The sequence below is a fragment of the Gymnodraco acuticeps genome, unplaced genomic scaffold, assembly GCF_902827175.1.
Source record: "Gymnodraco acuticeps unplaced genomic scaffold, fGymAcu1.1, whole genome shotgun sequence".
Classification (NCBI taxonomy): domain Eukaryota; kingdom Metazoa; phylum Chordata; class Actinopteri; order Perciformes; family Bathydraconidae; genus Gymnodraco; species Gymnodraco acuticeps.
In genome coordinates, this window is record NW_022990583.1 from 346,079 (window position 1) to 369,469 (window position 23,391).

Below are 23,391 nucleotides of genomic sequence, written 5' to 3' on the forward strand. Positions count from 1 at the left end.
GTAGTTTTTTACCACAATCAGCCCGCCACTCATGCAGGAGTCCTACGCCCACTCTGCTTAAAGACTACAATACCTCAACTATGTTTAGAATACAAAATAAAATGTATACTTTTTGTGTGATGATGTTTTAAACTTGTGGACATATGCTTTGTTTTTACTGGCACACCTAATTTAAATAATATCCTAATGTTACTTTTACAGATTTTTATCTTTCACTGTCAACATGTACATATTTCACTTTTCTGTTCAGTTTTATTTTCTAGTTTGAGATGTTTAAATGTTATGCACAGAAATCCTGCACACGTACCTTTGCTGTCTTTTCATGTATGGATATATATGTTTACCACTCTCAGATATCTCAGCCGTTCCTATAATACTACACACACACACACACACAATTGTCAAAACATATATGGTATTATCCAAAAACACATACAGACTAACACAAATATGTTGAATGCATTTCATTTTATTTGGGGTTAAGAAGGAAAGGGGAAGTAGCTTTTCTTTTGCAACACTTTGTTTCATCTCAGTTTACATATCAAAATCATGCATTCAAAAACTGTAGTACAATCTCATAGCATCAGACACTAATAGTTAATCTGTTGTAGAAACTCCTTATCATCTCCCCAAGGACATTATACATATTTAAATGTAACAGTGGGTTAGAGTTAAAATCATTCTCAGCACACTAGATAATAAGTATCAATTCTACAAGTTCATTTATCAACAATTGCTAATTCACCATATTTCTTTAAACAGTAAAAAATGCAAAAATAAATGGTCGACAAAGTAAGAAAAAAAATGCTTATGTGAGCCTTCCACCCTAAATATCTTCAACATCATCGTGTGGTATCGGCAGCTCCCCAGTAGCATGCTTTACATAATGTAAATGCAGTTTTGCCACTTCATCAAAGCCCATATCACATTCAACACATTCCCACTCCCAATACTTGTGTTCTCTGTACATGTTATTTTCTGGTGATTCACTCTCAGCCAGCTCCTGTCCTGTTGGGGGCTGTACAGGTTCTGATTTCCATTTGTCATGTGGACCAGACCGAGCAGACCCTGGTGGTTTTGAAAGCTTGAAGTGATGTAAGGGCTCCCCACAATCGGACTCTTCAGAGCTCCCATGATCCCCAGACTCACAAGGCTGTTGAGTTTTATTTTGCTCCACGTATGTATCAATTTCTGGCTCCTCTTTGACACTAGCCAGATAATTGTTCCTCCATTTATTTCTTCGCTTCCTGGAACCTCGAAGCATCCCGTTGAACCCAGCATAAGCTCTTAGATGCTTTTTTCGGTGCAAAAGTAGATTTCCACGTTTGAAGAAGCTTGCCCCGCAGAATGTGCACTGGTAAGGTTTCGCTCCACTGTGGGTTTTGTAGTGGATCCTGAGCTGTTTTGATACGTGGAAACTCTCGTGGCAAATATGGCACGTATGTTTCATCAGAGTGTGACTGCGCATGTGGTTATCTAGAGAATCTTCATTTTAAAGCCTTTGGCACAACTTAAACACCAAAACGGTTTCTTTCTATGGAGGACGACATGATTCATCCATGACTTTATCGACCTGAAGTCTATGCTACACTGATCACATCTGGGAGGTTTTGATTTGGATGGCCTGTGGACTCTCATGTGACCAAGAAGCCGTGCTCGCCTGCTAAATGACATCCCACAGTCCGGACACTGATGCTCCTGTAAATTAGGGACACTTGGTGGACTTTTAGTTGTAGGTGGCAGGTTTTCATGCAGCTGTAGGTGTTTCTGGTATGAAACCAGATATGTATAAACCTTCCCACAGACTAAGCAAGTATGATATTTCCCAAATTGCTCCTTTGTTCCGGCGTCCCGCACATCTTCAGTAAATCCTGTGGGTTGTATCTGCAATAAACTGCTTGTGTCACACTCATCTGCTTCACCATTAATGTCTACATCTCGGCTTTTTCCATCGACTCCTCTCACAGAATCCAGTTCTGACACAGGACTCATGTCGTCTCCCATCTGGGCCTCTTCCTCCTCCTCTTCCTCCTCTCCCTCTTCCAGGGCATGTTGGTGCAGGTGGGTCTGGTAGATGTTCCATTGTGTAAACTTCAGTCCACATTCCTCACATGAAATGCTGTCCTGTTTGACTAGAAAAGAAAAAAGGAGCAATTAATTTAACAAAGACAAATAAAATGTCATGAATTATAATTTCTCAATTCTAAATAAACTCATTAAGTTGTTGTATAGTATATAAAGCAAACTAGCATATATCTTCAGATTTGATTAATATATTTTTTTAAATCGATGATTTTCAAGCTGACATTTTGCTGTTTCGTAACAGATAGAAAAAAAGCGTTACTGTTAAAGTGACCAAGGTTTAACTGCAGCAGGTACAACTTACAAGACTGAGATGTGGCTCTCCTCTTCGTCAAGTGAAACAAATACAATGTTTAGCCTTGTTGAGCTTGTCTGTAAAATAAGGAGACCATCTGTGACCCATCTATGGAGCCTGGAGAGCACCACTCAAATAAGTATACCACAGCTGCTCAGACTTATTCTGCTCAGACTTAGGTGGCACATTTCTTCAATATGCATTGAAATTAAGACTTCTTTAAATGTCCAAATACATGAAAGCAGGAAAGCAATGTGATAGTTATGATTAGAAATTAGTACATTATTTTTCAATTAACACAAAAAACGAATAATTTCAGACATTAAGTAAAAAAGCACCACTTATTGTCAAATCAAAATGTTTTTTTAGGTTTATAATGCATCAATTAACTTTACTATTATTTAACACCAAAAAATGATATAAATGTTCTGCTGGAAACTATATCCATAATATTCTCTGTGTGAAATGATTCAATGTCTGATGTCAAGACCGATGTTCTTTAGTTGTTAATGACTAAAAACGAACATGTGACTTACAAGCCAGGTTTTGAAATGACTGGTTTCGAGTGGTTAGGTTTTGAAATGTAAAATTGTAATATTACACACAGCACGCCCAGTGCTTAGTCAAAAAAAAAAAAAAAAACAATTCCACAAACATTTAGATTAACAAAAATAAAGCTATATGAATCACACAACCCAGTAATTCACGTTACACGTATCAAATATTTTAGTAACTTTTATTTTGCAACTTTTTTTTAGCTTTTTTTTTTTTATTTGGAAACAGCAAGTTAAACAAGTATAATGGTCATCTAAGAAAAAATGTTTTTCACAAATTAATAAAACAAAGTAACATCTTTTCTATAATCCAAATACTTAAGTGGCACAGTAAACAAACAACTATCCTACATGAACTTAAGCACTATTTTAGTTTACATAAGGAATAGTATATCCACAACAAAGAAACACAATACTGAAAAAGAAAGAGCATGGGAGCTTCTACATCAATTAATGCTAAACTTTTTGTACATAACTTACAATTATTTGAAATTTAAATGTGTTTTTTGGTAGTTAATGGCTGTGATAACCTGTACCTCAGGTATTTAAAGGACACAAGCAAATTCAGTATATCTTAGTTGTGCAGAAATATTTAAATTCATAATCTTTGAAAATATGTAGCGAGTCAGCCGCACTGTTCAGATTGATGACAAACATGTACGCATATATGTTTCCAATCCTTTTGTTATATATCTAGATATAAACTACCATACTCAAGTCAATTTTCACCAAAAAGATAACCACGGTTCAACTCTTCACAATTCGAATCATAATGGAACAAATCAACCGGTGGCTCAAAATAATTGTGACATTACAACATAATTTATATAAAGAGGTTATTTTTTAAACATTTGCACAGTTACCAATCCAGTGTAACGGATGCCTGAAAAGAAAATACATGTTTTTTTTTTATATATAAGAATTTCAAATAGTCTACAAACAAAAAGGAGATGCCTACTTTCTACTTAGCCTAAACACATTTCTATCTTATAATTATGCAGTTGAACATATTTAAGTAGTTTGGCATCCTCCAAAACAATCTACAGTGTTTTCACTTCAGTCCTTTTCAGGTTGTACAGTATAGTACACTCCATGGGCATGCTCCATGTAGTGCTTGTGCAAATCAGTTTCTTGACAGAAAGTAGTTCCACATTCAAGGCAAGTAAGGCTATCAGCATCTACTGAGGAGACGGCAGCAGGAGCATCATTCTGCCTTTTGTAATCACCAATACATTCCTGGTGATGATCGATAAGGTCCTGTATTTCACTGAAGGTCCTGGGGCAAATGGAGCAATGATACGAGTCGTTGTTACAGTGCTGTGTTTCGTGTTTTTGTAATGCAGTTGGTGAAAGAAAGGCTTTGCCACAATGTTGGCACTTATGGCTTTTTTGTGACTGGTTCTCTGATGAACAGGACATTCCCTTTGTGTCAGTAGAGGGGACGTTGGCTTTTAAAGGCTTTAAGGTCAGAGCAGCGCCAATCCTATACCGAACCTCGTTGGGTAGACGACAACGGACTTCATCGTGCCAGGCGAGGTGTTGCTGCAGCTGATTCTCAGACCAAAATCCGATGCAGCACAGGGCGCAACAATACGGGCGGCTCTTTGCCTTGGTCTTATGGGTTCCCAGGTGTTCCTCTGTTTGGAAAGCTTTCCCACACTTATCACACTTGAATAGGCATTTTGCCATATGCTCTGATAGACGGCTTAGTGGTGGGGAAACCTCGGCTACGGTTTCAGGTGTTTGGATCTTCTCTTCCTTTATCTCGTGGCACACTTTCTTATGGTCAAACAGGGTCTCTGTAGAACTGCACTGCTTCCCACAGTCAAGGCAGGAAACATATCTTACAAGTGGGGGGGCTGCTCTAGTTTTCTTCATTTCTTTGTCAACATTACTAATTTGTTCTGTCCGTTTGACTTCACTGCTTGAGGCATTGTTTTTTATCTTCAAAATGATCTTATTTTTACTTTTTGTCCTTTTGGAATGGGCCTGCCATTTGTGGGCATGCAGACCTCTTGCCTTAGCAAAAGTCATAGAGCAGATGGGGCACTGGTGAGCTTTTGGCTTCGATATTGATGACATTAACTCACTCCGACTGAAGTTTACATCAACCTGTTTTGGTTCCTGGTCAACCATGGCGAGCCCGTCTTCTGCATGATCGGCAGTTTCTAGTGTGTTATGCTCATTTTCATAGTGGGCAGCTAGAAGAAATTGTTGCTCAAATGTTGTGTTACATTCTAGACATACAAATGTAGATTTGTTCAGTCTGCTATGGCTCTCAACGCTTTGGTTTGAATCGAGCTCTGGCTCCGTTTTTGTTTGACACAGAGGGTTAAACATCTTGTGACGCTGGAGAACACGACGGTCAAAAAAATGTTTGCCACATTTTTGGCACTGAAAAGGTCCATCCTCTGATTTGCTTTTAGCAGATTTAAATTCATCATCTTTTAGCAAGGACCGTGTTAATTTCTTTTCTTTGTGCCATCTTCTGTGGGAGCCGAGGGCCGAGTTAGACATGAACCTCCTCCCACATTCTGAGCAGTGAAAATGTCCTTTACTTGGCTCTTCCTCTTTAGGTTTTTTAAGCATTAGAGACACAGCCATTTTTGCTTTTGCTTCAGATTTGTCATCATCAGCATGAATTATTTTATGAAAATTCAAAGCTCCAGCCACTGAAAAGCTTCTGTCACACTTTTTGCATTTATATTTTAAATTTGTTTTGCTTGGGTTGCCTGATTTGCCTTCACCCGTTAGATTTTCTAACATTGGTTGCACAGTCTCTTGTTCCTGCTTTACTTCAGTATGTAGTGTTATTTGCTCAGAGCTTCCCTGTGTGCCAACATCCATACTGTCCTTTTGAGTATATTCATTTTCTGAGGGTTCTGTCTTAAAATCAACTACTTGACTTTCTCTTTTAATGCAAAGTTTGCGATGAGCCCGCAAAGAAGCTTTGTTGTTAAAATGTGCGAGGCATGTCGCACACTGCAGGTCCTCCAGCATGACAGTGGATCTTGGCGATGATGGCGAGTGACCAGTTTCGTACCCATGGCTTTTCATGTGAAACTGAAGTGCTTTGGCCCGTGAAAACAGCTTCCCGCAGTCAGGACAGCTGTATGTGTTCTTTTTCAACTGCTCTACCTGATGCTGAAAAGACTTAATGGGTGGTGGGAGTAACTCACTATGCACAACCTGGTGTCTGAGAAGGCTGGAAAAAAGACGGAACGACCTGTTGCACAGTTCACATTTGTGATTTCCGTTTTCATGTTTTCGCATGTGCAATGCCATAATGCCCTTGTGACGGAACTTTCTACCACAAACTGGACATGCAACCTTGGGCCGTTGGTGTCCATTAACAGAGTGCAGAGATCCGGGGGCACCTTTTCTAAGCCTTAAATCTGTACACTCAGTCTGACTTTGCTTGTGGTGGGAATAAGCTCCTAAAGACCAAAACCCCTTCCCGCACTGTTCACAATGATAAATCTTTGGGCCTAAAAGGGTCTTTTTTGGATTGTATTCTTTTTTACTGACCAAAATATTCCCCTTCTTTTGTGCCGAGCAGTTTTTCACATGGTTAACAAAACTAGCTGCATAAGAATAAGACATCATGCAATCTGGGCATTGATATGGTTTTTTTTTGGGATGATGCAGCTGATGAGAGACTAAAGCAGACAAACGTGAGAAGCTTTTACCACACTCATTGCACACTAGATTTTTCGTCTCTAATCCTTCTGATTCACCATCACTGTTTCTTTTAGGATTTGTGTGTTGTTGAATGTGACTGCAGTGCGCTGCATAGCTATTAGATTCGTGGCCACATGTGTCACATGTGTGAACTGCCACAGACTGACCTGGATTCTGCTGTTTTCTCTTACGAACGCCATGCCACATTCTGTGAACGCGCAGTGATGAAGCACTAGAAAACCAACGATAACACTCTGGGCAATCAAATCTTTCTTCTGTCGTTTTATTCTCGGCTTCTTTCGCTATCAGTGCACATTGTTCATCAGTTTGCTCAAAGTCAATTTCTACAATTTTCAAATCCATCTCTGGTTTTAAAACAAGATTACTGGGGGAAACTCCAGTGTCGCCTTCATTTTTATTTTCCTGATCCGATTCACACAGCAGCTCAAGATCAGGATTAGTGTCTTGGGCGGCCTCATCCTCAGATTCACTTGCACTGATCACCTGAACAATAAAGTCCCCAGGGTCATAACTGTCCAAGTCTTCATCACTCTCATTTGCATGTGAGTCTTCTTCAACCACACTTATAGGAGGCACATTTTCTGATGTCACTTGTTCTTGCTTAGTCTCTTTTCTTTCGTTATCCAAAGTTTTCTGTTGAGGTAGCAGAGAGGTACTCACATGAGACTCCTTCTCTGTTTCTCCATAAACATCCGTGTGATTAAGCTGATGGGAGTGAAGTGCTGAAGCCCTCGAAAACTTCAGTCCACAATCTTTACATTCAAATGCCTTTTTCTGCAGCTGACAGACTTGGTGAAGAAACGACTTTGCTGGGGTCTCCTCACTATGCGCCATGCGCTGATGCCTGTAGTAGAATGTTAGTGTCATAAATACTTTGCCACATTCCTCACATGGGAACCTTTCCGCAGAATCATCAGAGTGATTGGCATGCCATCGCTGATGGTTAAAGAGGGCAATATGTCCAGTGAAAGCCTTTTTACACTCATCACAGTAAAACTCATTGCAGCTTTTCTTAGGTTTTTCTTTCATTTCTTCTGGAGAGCATAGACTGTTGCGGCTAAATCGTTGATGTGTTTTAAGGCGCATCATGGCAGTAAAAGCTTTACCACATGAACACTTAAAGGTTTTTTCAGGAGTAACCTCAGGAGTCTGGCTTTCACCGGGCTTGGCTTCAACGATTGACTCCTCAGTGTGAAATGCTTCTGCTGAATTCTTGTTTCGTGACTTGACTAATTTTCCTTCATGACAACGACGGTGTGCATCGAGAGCTGAAGCTCGAGAATAATTCCGCCCACAAGACTCGCATTGAAATGACTTCTTTTTCAAATGTTCAAGATCATGAAAAACAGATTTGGAGGCTTGTCTGTGTGAGCGCTGATGGTTGAGGAAGTGTCCGATCACAAAGTAACATTTCCCACATTCTGCACATTCATAGGTGTGTTGCTTTGTTATCCCAGAAGTTATTTGAATGCCAGACTCCTTTTGCAAGGTTTGGTCATGGCACTTTTCCATATGCGATATAAATTCACTTGGTTCCACAAATGATAGTGAACATATAGTACAGAAATTAGTTGTTTCATTGTCCCTTTCTGCATCATGTAAACCATCCAACTGTTTGTCTAAATGCACACTTTCTTGTGGGTGCTGATGGCGATGCTCCAAGAAAGCTGCCTCTTCTCTGAAGGCTTCTCCACAATCCCGACAGCAGAAAACCCCAACCCCTAAAAATAGAAAGGGGAAAAGAGGAGGTCAAAGCCACCTACTGTTTCCAGAGAAAGAAAGACAAAAATAACAAAAACACAGGTGCAAATATCTTTATTTTAAAGTGTGATTAAAGTGTACAGAGGGGCTAATACATTCAGTGCTAAAGCCAAATGACCTTTGTGAAGTTCAGTTATTTAAAAGGGTTGCTGCAGTTTTGCATTTTTAAATAGCAAAATGTTACAAATCGCCACATTTCAATACATTGTGGTGCATCACCAAGGGTCCCGCAAATGCTTAACTGTAAATCGGACTGCAATTGTAGTAAATATTTTGGCAATCATTACCAATTTACTTTAAAAATACTGATAATATCTAAATCGACAGTCATGTTTTTGAAATACAAAGATTCGTTTTGAGTGACACAACTCCTTATTGTTCCCTTTTAAAGAACAGTAAACGTTTTTTTTATCACATTGCCATTATAAATTCAAACAAAAATCCCCCCCCCCCCCCCCCCATGATCCATAATTATTAAGAAAGTCAGTGTTCTAGAGAACAACCCCAATAATTGTATCGATTAATTTCTGAATTCTACATCTGTGCATTTGGCTGAGCATATATGAATGTAGGTACTTGGAACAACCCCAAAGGAAGAAATGATGTTCAGAGAGGAGGCAGCTTTCATGGAGATATTTAAGTGCCTTGCTTTGTCTCTCAGAAACATCACATTAGGGTATTTAGGTTATGATGAAACAAAAAGATTACATATGTATATAAGATCCACTATCAAGCTCAGTGTATAGTTGAGCCTCATAATGCAGTGCTTCAGTATGAGGTGTGTTCATTTTAGGCCGAAATAGATGACTATACTGTGCTTGATGTCATCAGATTTCAGAAGATAATATTTCAATGTGTTTAACCGTTTAAAACAAAACAATAATAATTACATGTAAGCTTTCATATCTAAGGTTTCCCAGCTTGGCGTGGTCACAAGCTACGGTTAGCCTTTTCTTTCACAACACTACTACTGCTGCTATTTATGCATTTCTTATATGATTCTAAATAAAACCAGATTTACATACTGACAACACCTTTACATCTACATTCGCTTGTTTAAGGACGGTCGCTTGGGTTTTCAATATAAACAGAAGTGAGCATCCATCAATAATGAAATATAAAACAGGCCAGTGGGTGGATCTCCGACAATTGAAATTAATGCAACATGCTTATTGTTAATGGTTCGTTAGTATCGTTATTCGCAGCTCTTCCGCCCAGTCTCTATGTTCCTGTCCCTGCAGTTTGGGTAGGAGGTCACCACGCCTAAACACAATAGTGGTGTATTGATCATGCTAACCACGTTAAGCTAACTGACGGCTAAAGCCGACTCACCATCTGCGGTGTCCTCAGCCGATGGATCAACGTTGTTTTCAGATGTGGTGTCTCCATCGTGGGTCTTGTTTTCAGCTCCGTCCTCTCTGATCTCTGCAGCAGCTTCGTCCATCTTGGAGTCTTTCCGTGTGGTAGTGCTAGCTTCCTCTTGCTAGTGCTCGTTAGCTTAACAGCGCCACAGTTGTTTTTAATGTGTTTGTTGCTATTATTATAAATGACTCCGCGCAGAACTGAGGTGAAAAATAAAGAATATACTAATCTGTCACATAACAAGGCAGCAGCATGTAATGTTTTTAGTGAGGGATGGTGAACAGCTAGCTGTTTTTCACACATCACACATGCATCGCTCGGCGGAAGTGGATTCTTCTTCGTTGGTTTTGTGAAAGCGCAGAAAGTCTGAATGTAAAATCTACAAAATAATGTTCCCCCCAACACACTAATATAAAACGTTGAAATTATAATACATGAATTTATAAAAAAAACATTTTTTGGACACATATATAAAGCATATATATATGTTTTGATATATATATATGAGAAATATAGAGTTAAGAAACTTTGCATTCCCTCATTATTTTACGAATTAGTAATAGGCCTATTGTTTTTTTAGGGTTTCTAGTCCTATTTGATTTATTAATTTCGTACAGGAAATGTGGAATAGATTTACCATAATTTACCATTTCTGTACTTTTGTTTACAAAATAAAAATTATCCAAAACCTTAAAAAGCTAATGTTAACTATCTTTACCTATTGTTGAAGAAAAAGAAATGTGTGCAGTATATAAAATATTTCCAAACCATAATTAAAATGAATTTGTATTAATGAATCCTCTCTAATAAGAATGTTGAAATGCTGTATCTTAACCCTGAGAAATAGTGCACATCACAACATTGTAGTCAAAGGCAGGTTTTATTTAATACAATATGTAGACATCATGGGAACATTTTAATTATTTCCATGCTAAAACAGTGGATAGAGGTAGAAGGGGACATGTTTTTGAAACGTAAGACATTGAATGTTAAGAAAAACAGGAACAGGTTTTATTTTTTGTACAAATGGACTATTTATTATACAGTAGTAATGAAGATTTACTTGTTGGGCCGCCAAACCTACTCAAATGCCCATTTTCACAACGGAGGGGGAATTCTGTAATCAGCTAAATCTATAGTTATGGAATTATATCATTCAGTATTCACAAAAAAATACATTGCATTGTACTCAAAAGTGGACTTAGGTTACATTCCAATCTGAAATAGTCATTCTGGTCAGAAATGACATGGTATTCAACAGTTAACAGTAGCCTAATTATAAAGAACATCAGTCATGAATTCGACTGGGCTGATTGCATACATTGTATTTGTCAGTGTTATTTTTTTTGCCATTGTGATAAATATTAATGACAACAGTCACACAAATTCAAGTTTCATTTAATAATGTCACTACCTGACAACCGTTTTATCAATATTTGTTTAATGACACGTTTTTCTGTCTTTTCCCAATCATCACTTTAACAAATGGTCATGATGAAAACTTAACTTTTGTGATATTTGGACCCAGCCAATAGCCATCAACCCAATCCTCTCCTCCTCAGAAGCAAAATGTCTACATTTCTTTACTATGAGAAAGAATTCCTCTGTGTTTTCGGAGTGAGGTCACATTGCTGAGTCTACCTTAAGCACAAACTAGGCCTAAAATACCAAAACAATAGACATGCAGACTGTACTCATAAAAAGGCACACAGTATACTGTACATGAAGAAACACAGTTCAAATGGTTCAGGCATATGAATAGAGCCTTAAAAGTACTAATATTATCTAAATCTAAAGGTCATTGGCAACAAATGAAATGTAGACTGGAGAACCTCATTTATCTGCTACCCTCAGAAGTTGTTTAAACCAGTTAACTATTTGAATAACAAATGTATAAAGACAGTTAAACTAATTGAAATGGCACTAGTATACACCCTATATCACAGACAACACTGTGTAGGCTTAATTGGAGCTAAAAGTATTTCACCGTGATTTCAGTGTGCATACTAAATAAAGTTTCACTTGCTTCACTAGCTTGTTTTCTTCTAATGCCCATCCACTCAATTAGCAAATCAACACAAATGGTGAAATAAATGAGGTTCCACTAAATGAAAATTATAAAACAAACTAAGAATTGTTGGTAGTATAGAACGGTCAAATTTCTCCTTGTGCATGTTGCATGTAATGCATTTGTAGATCCAGCTCCCGGGGAAGAGAGCACCCGCATATCATGCACTGGAGAAGTCGTTCTTGGGCAAAAGGCAAACGGGAGCCAAGTTTGTGAGTTTCTGTCCGTTGGGAAAACTGAGGTAGGGGCAGGGTCTGTGGCATGTGTGGCCTCTCGCTCATTACTGCCTGTGGTGCAAAAAAAATATTTGGGTGTGGAGGTCTTGAGAGTGAGCCAACTGCGACAGAGTGAAGAGGGTGTGGGCCAGGCAGAGCGAGAGGAGGGAGCGGAGCAAGGGGAGCTGAGAAAAAAGGAGATGGCTGATTTATGATTATTTGAGTGGCTGTTACCATTGGCTGTTGCTGCAGCTCCTGTCCAGTCCCTGGTTTAAGTTGCCCAGTGAGCAGCGTTTGATTACTTTGGAAGCCCCATACATGCGTTCCCAACCCCTGGCCAAAACGATGAGGCTCGTATTGAATAGAGAGCGGAACCTTTTGTGTCGTTGTCTGACTCTGTACACTGGGCCAGGCAGATGACACCTGCTTTTGCTGCAGCTGAAAATCTTGAGCATTTACTAATTTTTCAGGGTTTACAGTCTTTGGAATTCCTGGTGGTGTCTGTAAGTTCCACAATGTGCTACCTACCCCGTGGGAAACAGGAGTTGACATTGGCATAGCACTGCTTTGGTCTATCTGAGCTGAGGTGGAGACACCTGGTAAGCCTGAAACCCACTGCTTTGGCAGCTCACAGCCGTTCCATGGCTTCTCTGTATGAATAACAGTCGACGGTATAACTTGAGGATTAATTAGGTCCCACACTCTAGTGTCCTCTTTTTTAGTATGTGTGGATGGTTCCTTTTGTATGGACACTGGGACACCTGCCCATCGTGGCAGTTGAAGCTCTTGACCCAGCTTATTTGGAGAGCTTTGTGAATTTGCCAGAAGAGCAGGTCTGATGCTCCACAGAGCCCTGCCGTCTATGAAAGACAACGGAGTAGAAAAACCATGTTGCAGAGAGCTTGTGGAAGCCAGCACTGTGGAGGTGGGCGGGCTACTCCAAATAACGGGCTTGGGCAGCCTTTGCTGCTCTATCTCACTCACTGTGGAAGCGCTGGATTTTTTTGACACGGCTACCATGTGGGAGCTGACAATAGCAGGTGCACTGTCCTTCATGTGAGATGACTCTGAACTCAGAGCAGATGTGGGGCCTGACTGAGTTATCAAAGGGCTATCTGGCCAGCCTGGACCACTCTGATGGTGCTGCTGCTGACCCTGATTTGATTGGCTGTCAAACTGGTTCTGCTGAGGTGCTGCGTGTTGCTGCTGTGGTACGGGCATTACCTCTCCGCCATCCACCTTCCACTGCACCGGTTGTGGGTGTAGCTCTGGCAGCCACGGCTCCTTTTGTACATCCATGTGTGACGAGAGCATCGACTGCTGTGGCTGGACCACCCTTCTGTGCAACTCGGCATCGCTCAGTGCAGAAACTGAATACGGAGACAACTGAGGCCCAGAGCTCCCCACTGGTTGGGACCAGCCCATTATGGGCCTCCCCCCTCTCCTCCCCCTGCTACCCCTGCCTCTAATCCTAGCGCCCATCGGGAAAGAATTATACTGGTTCAAACCCTGGCGTTTGCGAGAATGGATCTTTTGGTGTACTAGCAGGCTACTAAGCCAAGAAAATGTTTTGTGACACTCATCACATTGATGAGGTCTCTGCCCTGTGTGTGTGTTAATGTGATCCCGAAGCAGATAGGCTAACGCAAAGCTCTTGTCACACTGGTTACACTTGTGAGGTTTGTCACCATTGTGTGATAACATATGATGCTGCAGTTGGGTCTTGTCGCTGTAGCCTTTGCGGCAGCTGGTGCAGCGGAATGGTTTTTCCTGATGCAGCTTTTGATGCGTTTTCATGTTCTGATGGAAAGCAAATTTCTTTCCACAGTCTGGACATGTGTATGGCTTATTGCCTGTATGGATGATGAGATGTTGCTGTAAGTAGCTACTAAATCTAAAGCCCTTGTCACACACTCTGCACTTGTAAGGCCTGTCCTTAGAATGTACGCGAATATGCAGCTCTAACACTGAGGAGTGGCGGAAGGTTCTTCCACACTCTAAACACTTGAACTTATTGATTACGCCATCACTTTCCTTTTTCCCCTGTACATTATCACTGCTTAATGGAGTATGTTGAATTTGAGGCGGTGTTGCTGCCTTTTCTAAATATTTAGCTACAGAATTGTGTCCACTCCTAATATGACGATCTAAACTGGCTTCCTCACGAAAAATGCTTGGGCAGTGGGGACAGGTGTATCCTATGTCCCAATGGTTGCTTTTCCCATTTGGGGGTCTGGGGGTTCTCTCCAGTGTTTCATACTCAGCTTCGTGAATAAGCATGTGGGCTCTCAAGTCAGCTGGTATTAGGTATGTCAGGGGACAGAGGGGGCAGTTGAATGTGCCTTTTTGTTCCTCGCTCTGGTGTTTGTTCTCTTTACCCGGCCCTCTGCCTGCCTCCTGTGCGGATGCCGGCTTGCTGGGCTGCTCAGTTGAGGAGTTGGTTTGGCGCAGTCTGTGCTGGCGGCAGTGTGCCTTCATGTTTTGTGCAAAGGCAAATGTTTTACCACATTCAGGGCAGCGGAAGGGCTTCTGGCCTGTGTGCAGAAACTGATGTTGATGGAGGAGGCTGCTGTACTTGAAAGTCTTGCCGCAGATGTTGCACAAGTGAGAGCGTGCGTTATCCGTGTGCTTGCGGCGGTGATCTTCCATGACAGAGTAGTGTTTAAAAACCAAGCCGCATTCTGGGCATTCATAAGGTTTCAGGCCGGTGTGAGATCGCTTGTGGTAGCGCAGTGCCATGCTGTCTGGGAAGGTTAGGTTGCACTCTTGGCATGTATAGATGCTATCACAGGAGTGGAGCACCATGTGCTTGGTGACCGCCATCTTTAGCTGGAACTCTTGGCGGCACAGGGGGCAGCGGAAAGGCTTTTCAGCTGTATTGCAGCAGTTGTGGTCCCTCAGCTTATCCACTGTGGAGAACACCTTCTCACATTCTGCACATTTAAATGTACCCTCCTCCTTTTTTGGAGAAGCAAGCTGTTCCTCCTTCTCTTTGTGTTCAATTTTGTGTTTGATGAGGCTGCTACGGTGCTGAAAGCTAAGGCCGCATTCTTTACAGGTGAGTGGAGTGAGCTCATCCTCATGTGCGTGAAAGTGACGGTGAAGGTTGAAGGTCTCGCGTCGGGTGAAGCTCTTGCCACACTCTTTGCACTCCAAACGGCCCTTTTTCGGTTTAACTGTCAAATTAGCACTATCTTCTTGGTCTGCCTCTTCAATTACACCCACTCTCTTGATAACTTCTTCCACAGGTTCCTCAGTCAGTCGCTTCTCTTGGCTCTTCTCATCAGGATGGGGTGTTTTCTCCTCAGTTGCATCCTTTTTAATATTATCATCAACATGTGCATCTTGCTGCACCCCTCCATCACTCTCTGGTAAATTTTTGGGGTCTGCAAGAGAAAAAACACAATACAAATTGATGACGCTCCTTTCTAGGGATGCTCTTATCGCCAATTTTGGGGCCGATTGCCGGAATCAGTATCGGCCGATACCGATTAAATGGAAGATTTAAACATCACTTTAAATCTTCCATTTAAAGTGATGTTTAAAACTCAGTTAATGGGGCTCATTCACTGGAGCTTCCACAAACAACAATCAACTTAATTATTACATTCAAATGATGTACATTATTTTTTAAGTTTACATTCACTTTGGATAATAACACGGGAGAAATTAGCAGAAGCGCTCTCTTTTCCTCTCTCCCCCTCTCTCTCTCTCCTGACAGCCTGTCAGTATCTCATGCAGCTCAGTAATGAGTGACCCGACAGTGAAGAATAAATATATTTATAACTAGTTTAGCTAGTTCCAGAGGTAGATAAAATAGCTAAGTGTGTTAGGTCTAACTCTTGTGTGTTTCGCTCCGCTCACCGGTCCGGCGGGCGGAGCTGAAGGATTTCTGCTTCATACTGTTCAACTCTTGCATACCGCTATTTTACTGTCTTTTTCGGACACCTTAAAAAAGTGTCATATATTTTACGTCATGCGATCGGCATGTTTAGAGAGCACCGGTCGATCGGTAGAGAGTGAGTATCGGCCGATCTCGATCGGAGCATCCCTACTCCCAGATTATAGACAGTCCTACTCGCCCAAATATTAAGTCCCCAAATAAATCCTCCTTAATTGATCTAATTTGAACAAATATTCCACATAAATACTCATCTGTGGGAGTATTTGCTAATGATGTGAGTGACCACTGTGTTGTAGCCACAATTAGGGACACTAAGGTCCAAAAGGTTAAACCACGTATCATCACAAAGAGAGACAAAAAACACTTTGTGGAGCAGGGTTTTTTTACATGATCTGTTTGATTTTGATTGGGGTAAAATCAATCTGTGTGCTGATGTAGAAACTGCATGGTCTTATTTTTATCTTGGTTTTATGAAAATTATAGATAGACATAAACCTCTGCGTACATTTAGAGTGAAGGGACGAAACAATCCCTGGTTTTCTGCTGAGCTGTCCAGTCTACTTCATGAGAGAAATAATGCTTGGGCTAAGGCTAGGCAATCAGGCTCAGAGGTAGAATGGCTACGCTTTAGACAGCTAAGAAATAGCTTCACATCTCAAATAAAAAGTGCTAAATCAAAGTACTATTTGTCAGTTACCACAGAAAACCTAAATAATCCTAGGAAATTTTGGAAAGCCATAAAATCGATTTCCACTGGTGAGATCCCAAATGAGCTACCTCCGTGCCTCACCACAGCATCTGGCATTATATCAGACAGGGCTACTATGCTAAATTGCTTTAATAAGCATGTTGTGTCTTGTGGCTCTCTGTTTGATTCTGTCATTGACTGTACTTCTGCTTCTGTGAACGCTCCAATCCTTGACTCTGAACAATGTGGTCTGGAAAACCCTTTCAGTTTTACTCCTTTAACTATTGTTCATGAAGCATTATCCAAGTTAGATCCTAGGAAACCGGCTGGCCCGGACAACCTAGAACCTTTCTTTTTAAAGTTAGCTGCAGATTTTATTGCTCTTCCTCTTACTTCTCTTTTTAACCTCTCCCTCAGCACAAATGCAATTCCAAAAGTATGGAAGTCTGCTTATGTCTTGCCTTTACTAAAAGGAGGGGAGGCAACTATTTTAAATAACTATAGGCCAATCTCCAAATTGTCAGTTCTGGCTAAGGTGCTCGAACGACTTGTGAGTGACCAAGTAAAGGAGTTTTTATGTATAAATGATATCCTGTCTAGACATCAGTCAGGATTCAGAAAGAGATACAGCACCATCACTGCCACAATGAAAGTGGTAAATGACATTACTAGTATTTTGGATAATAAGCAGAGTTGTGCAGCTCTATTTATTGACCTTTCCAAAGCATTTGACACCGTTGATCATCGCATTTTAAAGCAGAGGCTACTCAGTATCGGCATATCCAGCCATGCAGTGGGGTGGTTTGTGAACTACCTCTCTGAAAGGTCCCAATGTGTTCACTTTGATGGGCTGTCTTCTGAGTGGTTAAACATTGCTAATGGTGTTCCTCAAGGTTCTGTTTTAGGTCCACTTTTATTCTCCATATATATCAACAGTTTAGATGAAAATGTGGATGAAGCTACTTTACATTTTTATGCTGATGATACCGTGATGTACTGTGCAGGCCCTCCATTAAGGAGGCTGGTGTTAAATTACAGGCTGTTTTTAACATTATTCAGACTCAGCTCGCTGAACTTAAGCTTCTTTTAAATGTTGATAAAACCAAGGTAATGCTATTTTCAAAAGCTAAAAAGATACCAGAGCCTGTTTTGGATATTGTTACTATGCAAGGACAAGTACTTGAAGTGGTTACCAGTTATAAATACCTTGGTATCTGGCTTGATGATTGTCTTACTTTTAAACTTCATGTCAATAACCTGCTTAAAAAGCTGAGGGTTAGACTAGGTTTCTTTTTCAGAAACAAGTCCTGTTTCTCTTTTGAAGCCAGGAAAAGGCTAGTCACTGTGATCTTTTTACCTGTGCTGGACTATGGTGATCTGATCTATATCAATGCACCTGCCCATTGCCTGGAAAAGTTAGATGCCGCCTATCACAGTGCCCTGAGATTTGTTACTAACTGTAAAGCACTTACTCATCACTGTACCCTGTATGCCAAGGCAGGTCTGCCTTCACTAACTGTACGGAGGCTCAGTCATTGGTACATGTTCATTTACAAAGCCATGTTGGGTAAACTACCTTTTTATATCTGCTCTCCGATCTCTCGACGAATTGAAAGTACATATTGCCTGAGATCTCATGATGTTGTTTTATTAAATGTGCCAAGTGCTAGGACTGTCTTAGGGAAGAAAGCTTTTAGTTGTGCAGCTCCACTAAATTGGAACAGTCTGCAAACATGTTTAAAACTGAGCACTTTGGTTCCCCTGCATCATTTTAAAACTCAGCTGGCTGACATGCTGTTTGATACTCATGGTACCCGTCACTGTAAATAGAGTTTGTAAACTGTACCCTGTACATTATGTTGTATGTCATCCTTATTGTTGTTCCGTTGTTTTTATGTTACATGTGTAACTAATGTCCTGCAGGTCACCCTTGAAAAAGAGATCGTTTGATCTCAGGGGGCTTCACCTGGTTAAATAAAGGCTACAAACAAACAAACTCCTTTCCAATATGGGCTACAAAAAAAACTGTGACCACATTTTGTTTTATAATAATTGCCCCAAGTGGAATACAACAAATTAATAAATAAAACAAAGTGTATGTGTGAAAAGATGTAAACAACATATCTGTAGCTGAACTCACAAATTGCATGCAACCAACACAGCTATCCATCTAAGCTGATCACATCTTATTTAGCAGGATGCTAGCATATTTTGTTATGGTAATTAACATAGCATAGTTGAAGCGGCAGTGAGCGCTCACGTTAGCCTGCAGGCTAAAGCTAACAGTTAAAAAACATTAACAAACGTGAGCATACCACACTTATCATCTGCATCCATGTGTGTTTTCTCCTCTGCATCGCCGTCTTCTGTTTCGGACCAGTCGTAAAACGGGTGGTCGTTTACACGAGCCTCGGCCATTTTTTCCGCCTGCTCTGCTGGATTACATGTCTTTTTTCCGGCTCCAGCCCCGGACTCGACACTAACCTCAGGATGGCGGGCACTACCGTCTCTCCCCAAGCTGGGTCTCTGCTCAGTGTCGGGGCTCTCTGCGGGATCATTGTGTGTCTCTTCATCCATTGGATTTGAGCTGCATCCCGTCTCCTCGGCCTCGGTCTCAGTCTTCCCCCCAGATGTGTCCACCTCCTCCGCAGGGGATTTCGGTCGTTTGGGAGACTCCGATGGGTCGGCCATGTTTCACCCATACACCCCCTTATCCAGGATCATGCTCATGTTGCCAGTATGAAAAACTAATGACACTTCCGGTTGACATTTTCAAAATAAAAGACCCATTATTGACAACCATCTGTGCTTCATAATTTCTTAAAATATAATTAGAAACTTTAAGTTTATAATTTCCGTTTTCTACTACTGCCGTCTTTGTTGTTATACACAGTAAACACCTTCGTAACAACATAAATAAACTTCAACATTAAATACATTTTTTTTGTCACAAATCACAAGTGATCAGCTGGATTTATTTTGAAGTCCATGTCTGACTTTTATTAAAGTTTAGTTACATTTCATTGGAACAGTCACTATCTACAAAATATATATATTGTGCAAAACTACATAGATGATGGCCATATGCTGTTTCTTTGCGACTATCTACAAACACATTCATCGTACTGCATGCAAGAATAGAATAAATATCCCGTACACACTTATCTATGCTCTTATATTCCACCAGAAACATACGAGTTAAAGTCTGATGCCTACTGTGATGTTTATGCCGGAAGGTATTTCAGTTTTAACCAAAAATGTGATAGACTTAATGTAACACTGTTGTCTCGAAACACACCAAACAGAACATTATTTTCCAGTGAACTGTTAAAAAGCCAAAGCATATTATTAGCAGGTAAGTACAATAGCTGTTTGACTACCATATATGGCAACTGCAGATTACAAGTATTCTATGACGATGTAGTTAGTGAATCAGGAGAATTGAGACAGTGCTAAACTAGTTAGTGTCAGTTCGGCTGCAAAGCATGTGCAGTGACATGCATAATAAGCATCAGATCCTATAGTATGTCTTGTCTGGTTTTTCAGTCTCATGAAGGAAAATGTCAATCCAAAGAGCTGCTGTTTTTCAGGAAGTCTTTCATCATATTCTCAAGAACCAAGCTAATGATTAAGGCCACCATATTATCACGTGTTATTTTCTTATGGATTTCAGTCCTCTCTGAAGACAAACTTAAGTGCAAGATGGATTTGAAGTGGGACGTAAAACTCATATATTATATTTTTTACAGCGATACAGTCAATAGAAAAAGAGCCTGACATCTTGTCGCATTTTTGTAACACCAACTATGCATGATGTCCACTTTGAGTTTCTAAATGCTTTCTCATCAGCGCCGTCTTCTGCGCCTGTGATCAACAGCTCTTCCTCGCCGTGGCTTCTGTACACTTCTGTTTGTGTTTGTGGGTGCTTCCAAAGGAAAAGTGCCAAGTTCTTCAGGGGATGATGATGCAGGAACTACAGCCACAGTTGTCTGATTAGTTGGTTGCTGGGGGACTTGTGGCTGCTGCTGTATTTGCTGCTGTTGTTGTACCACCAGTGACTGCTGCTGATGTACTACCAGTGGCTGCTGCTGATGTTGTGTTTGCAGTGGTGCTTCAATCCGCTGTTGTTGAGGCTGCGGTGGTTCTGTGTGTTGTAGCTGCTGAGCGGCCTGTGGCTGTAAGGGCTGTTGCGATGTTTGCGTCTGGTGTGCTTGTTGAACACGATGTTGTTGTGGCTGCTGCTGGGCCTCAAGCACTCCTAAAAGCCTTTGCAAGAGGACATTGTTTTGTTGTAGACTGCCTGCTAGTGTCTCTTGTGAAGCAACAAGTGTTCTGATGTCCTGTCGGAAACCTTCCCCAAACTCCAGCAGGCTCTTTTCTACCCGATTTCCCAGTTGAATTGCTGCCTCCCCTAACCCTCGAAGCTCATCTTCAAGCCAGGAGCTGCGCGGAGGTTCTTCAAGAGGCCCCTGCTGTGCTCCGAGTGATGGCTGAGGACTACTGGGCTGGGGGCTGCCATTGAGGAAAGGAGCACTGTAGAGGGGGGAAGGAGGCAACCATCGTTCTGAAGGAGGTGGGGGTCCTATGCCCAGACCAAGCCCTAATCCCAATTTTTCTTCCATGCTGTTCTCTACTGGTTCACACTCAGATTCTCCCATCTCTTTGTCACGCTCAGGATTGTCTTCGTCTTTGTCCAAAGCATCTCTCTCTGACCCTTCGCCACCAACACCTGCAAAGAAATATTGTAATTAGACCTGAGTAGATGTTAGTTGCATCTCGAGAATCTTCAAAGAAAAATACTCATATTTCACCTGTATCAGAGTCAGGGAAGCATGGGAAACTGGGCTTTGGTCTGGTGCTTTGCTTTTGCCGGGCATGCTGAAGCCTGGGGCTAGACTGTGAAGGATGGCCAAGCATCGAAGCTCCTCTGCTGGATGGCAGGTAACAGGTGCGGTGCCGGGCATCAGCCAGCCGGCCTCCGTTGCGTCTCTTTAGGTCGTCCCAGCGCTTCTTCACCTCTCGAAGTGTGCGTGGGACTCTGGACACGGCGTTGACTCTCTCTAGGATGCCTGCCCAGATGCGCTCTCTCTCCCGTCTGCGGAGTCTCCCTGCAGGACCAAAGAGCTCCCCTTCACACCGAGTGACTTCTGACACCAACACCTCCAGCTCTGCTCCACTGAAACGACTCTTTCTTTTTCCCGCACCACCAGCAGCCAGCGCAGCTGACATAGCTCTGTCTGTTAAGAAAAAATGGTGAGAGGACAGCCCAAAAGGGAAAGAAAAAAGTTTCAAGTGAAGATGAATGTGAAGAAGAGAAATGTGCTTTAACAGTGTCAGCCTTATTTCCACTTTGCTAAGCCAAAATCACTCTTATATTACTACTTTTGGAAAGATATGGAGCATAAACGTCAATATTTATCCAATCTTCTTTCAGTGATAATGTCGGATCTAAATGTTTAAAATGCCGTGGCTGTTTACATAGATAGTGTGTATTACTTTGTATCTTGGCCTGTGCTTTAATATACTGCTGAAAAAGCATTTCATGTTAACTATGGTCAATAAGAACCACATGCTCAGCAGAAATGTACACATAAGCAAGGAAACATGAAATCCAGCATCCAATAAAGTTCTTAATCTCAGGCTTACTTTGTTCAATAGACAAGAGGTCGTCTGAGGACATGCCGGGTGCCATGATGTTGGGATGCACCACTACCACGTTGAAGGGGAGTCCTCCAGGCAAGCCACTGCTCTGGTCACAGCTGCCCTCGGAGTCATCATCCTCCCTGGGGAAGCCGTTTTCTGAGGCTCCCCCTCCAAAGGGTCCCTCCGGAGACTCCACTTTGATGTGCATGGGAGGTGATTGCTCGTACAGCAGCCCCCCCTCCTCATAGTACTCAGTCATGGGTCAGACCTGATTTACAGCAGAACTGACAGGTGGGCCAATTCTGATACTGGCAGCTGTTGCTCCATTAACACAAGTTCAATGTGTTACTAAGCCTACTGCTGAAGACATTGCAACTCTTCAGTATACTGCATCAGATAATAAGGATTTGTCTTTAGCTAATTTCTTAAGAAAATAAAGAGTTAAAGTGTTATTTTTAACAGTATTCTTCAAATCAATCAAGTCATTGTTGCAGCTTGATTGAGATACAATCATATTGTTTACTAAGAGTCAAGAGACTTTTATGGCTAGCTGCAGCCACTTAAATCCAATTCCCATATCATCTTTATTTATAGTGATATGTCACTAAGAACATATAGACGGTGTAAAAACACCTAAAGCAGGCTAAGAGCTACATCTATAAGTCCAGCTGTCATACAGTGTTCCTTCAAGGCAGAGAATATCCTCCAGAGCTGAAATACAACAACAAAACATAACACTGCTTACAACTGTGAAGCATTTTAAAACAGTTTTGTATCACCGAAGTTGACGTTTTTATTCTGTCGCATCGATGCGCATTTTTTTCTGCACCACATCCGCAATGGTTGCGCATTCCGCATACATTAGGTGCTGATCTTGCAATGCTAGCTGCTAGCTAACAGGGAAACACAGTTTAAATGTAAAGCTGTAGCCTGAACGAGCAGCGAGCAGACATGACATGACAGCCCACGCTGTTGTGATCCTTACCTCATGATAACTGCACATGGGAGGCAAAACACAATCAAAACACACTTGGTGCAGCTGTTAGCTCAGCAACCGATACACAAACCGAAGACAGTCGCTTATTTTGGACGTCACGGTGGGGCCGATGTTCAGGAC

At 41.4% G+C, this 23,391-nt stretch overlaps 3 protein-coding genes across 4 annotated transcripts; all 3 read right to left on the minus strand.

The window, feature by feature from the left end:
- Nucleotides 1–453: 453 nt before the first annotated feature.
- LOC117553846 (zinc finger protein 3-like) lies at nt 454–10,094 on the minus strand. 2 transcript variants are annotated; one of them, XR_004570198.1, is made up of 3 exons: nt 9,727–10,094; nt 2,387–8,354; nt 454–2,132 (listed from the first exon to the last, which is right to left on the minus strand). XR_004570198.1 is itself a non-coding variant. In XM_034227920.1 (2 exons), exons 1-2 carry the CDS (start codon nt 9,836–9,838, stop codon nt 1,477–1,479), a joined length of 768 nt encoding a protein of 255 aa, XP_034083811.1. In that variant the 5' UTR covers nt 9,839–10,094; the 3' UTR covers nt 454–1,476. The 2 variants fall into 2 exon arrangements, 1 of the variants encoding a protein (XP_034083811.1); XM_034227920.1 differs by lacking the exon at nt 2,387–8,354.
- Nucleotides 10,095–10,617: 523 nt separating this feature from the next.
- Nucleotides 10,618–19,372, minus strand: zgc:66448 (uncharacterized protein LOC327401 homolog). Its single transcript, XM_034227921.1, has 2 exons — nt 18,947–19,372; nt 10,618–15,425 (listed from the first exon to the last, which is right to left on the minus strand). Exons 1-2 carry the CDS (start codon nt 19,320–19,322, stop codon nt 11,911–11,913), a joined length of 3,891 nt encoding a protein of 1,296 aa, XP_034083812.1. The 5' UTR covers nt 19,323–19,372; the 3' UTR covers nt 10,618–11,910.
- A 1,104-nt stretch (nt 19,373–20,476) lies between these two features.
- Nucleotides 20,477–23,365, minus strand: si:ch211-261d7.3. Its single transcript, XM_034228015.1, has 4 exons — nt 23,260–23,365; nt 22,278–22,985; nt 21,443–21,868; nt 20,477–21,360 (listed from the first exon to the last, which is right to left on the minus strand). The coding sequence occupies exons 2-4, from the start codon at nt 22,531–22,533 to the stop codon at nt 20,477–20,479; spliced, it is 1,566 nt and encodes a 521-aa protein (XP_034083906.1). The 5' UTR covers nt 22,534–22,985; nt 23,260–23,365.
- Nucleotides 23,366–23,391: the final 26 nt, after the last annotated feature.

Bases quoted from the DNA above. Each gene is read 5' to 3' on its own strand.
- LOC117553846 (XM_034227920.1), bottom strand. From the start codon at position 9,838: ATGGACGAAGCTGCTGCAGAGATCAGAGAGGACGGAGCTGAAAACAAG. The intron at 2,133-9,726 runs GTGAGTCGGCTT...TTTCTTTTCTAG, and splicing joins GGCTGAGGACACCGCAGATG to TCAAACAGGACAGCATTTCA.
- zgc:66448 (XM_034227921.1), bottom strand. From the start codon at position 19,322: ATGGCCGACCCATCGGAGTCTCCCAAACGACCGAAATCCCCTGCGGAG. The intron at 15,426-18,946 runs GTATGCTCACGT...TTTCTCTTGCAG, and splicing joins GGATGCAGATGATAAGTGTG to ACCCCAAAAATTTACCAGAG.
- si:ch211-261d7.3 (XM_034228015.1), bottom strand. From the start codon at position 22,533: ATGACTGAGTACTATGAGGAGGGGGGGCTGCTGTACGAGCAATCACCT. The intron at 21,869-22,277 runs GTAAGCCTGAGA...TTTTCTTAACAG, and splicing joins CCTCTTGTCTATTGAACAAA to ACAGAGCTATGTCAGCTGCG. The intron at 21,361-21,442 runs GTGAAATATGAG...ATTTCTTTGCAG, and splicing joins CTTCCCTGACTCTGATACAG to GTGTTGGTGGCGAAGGGTCA.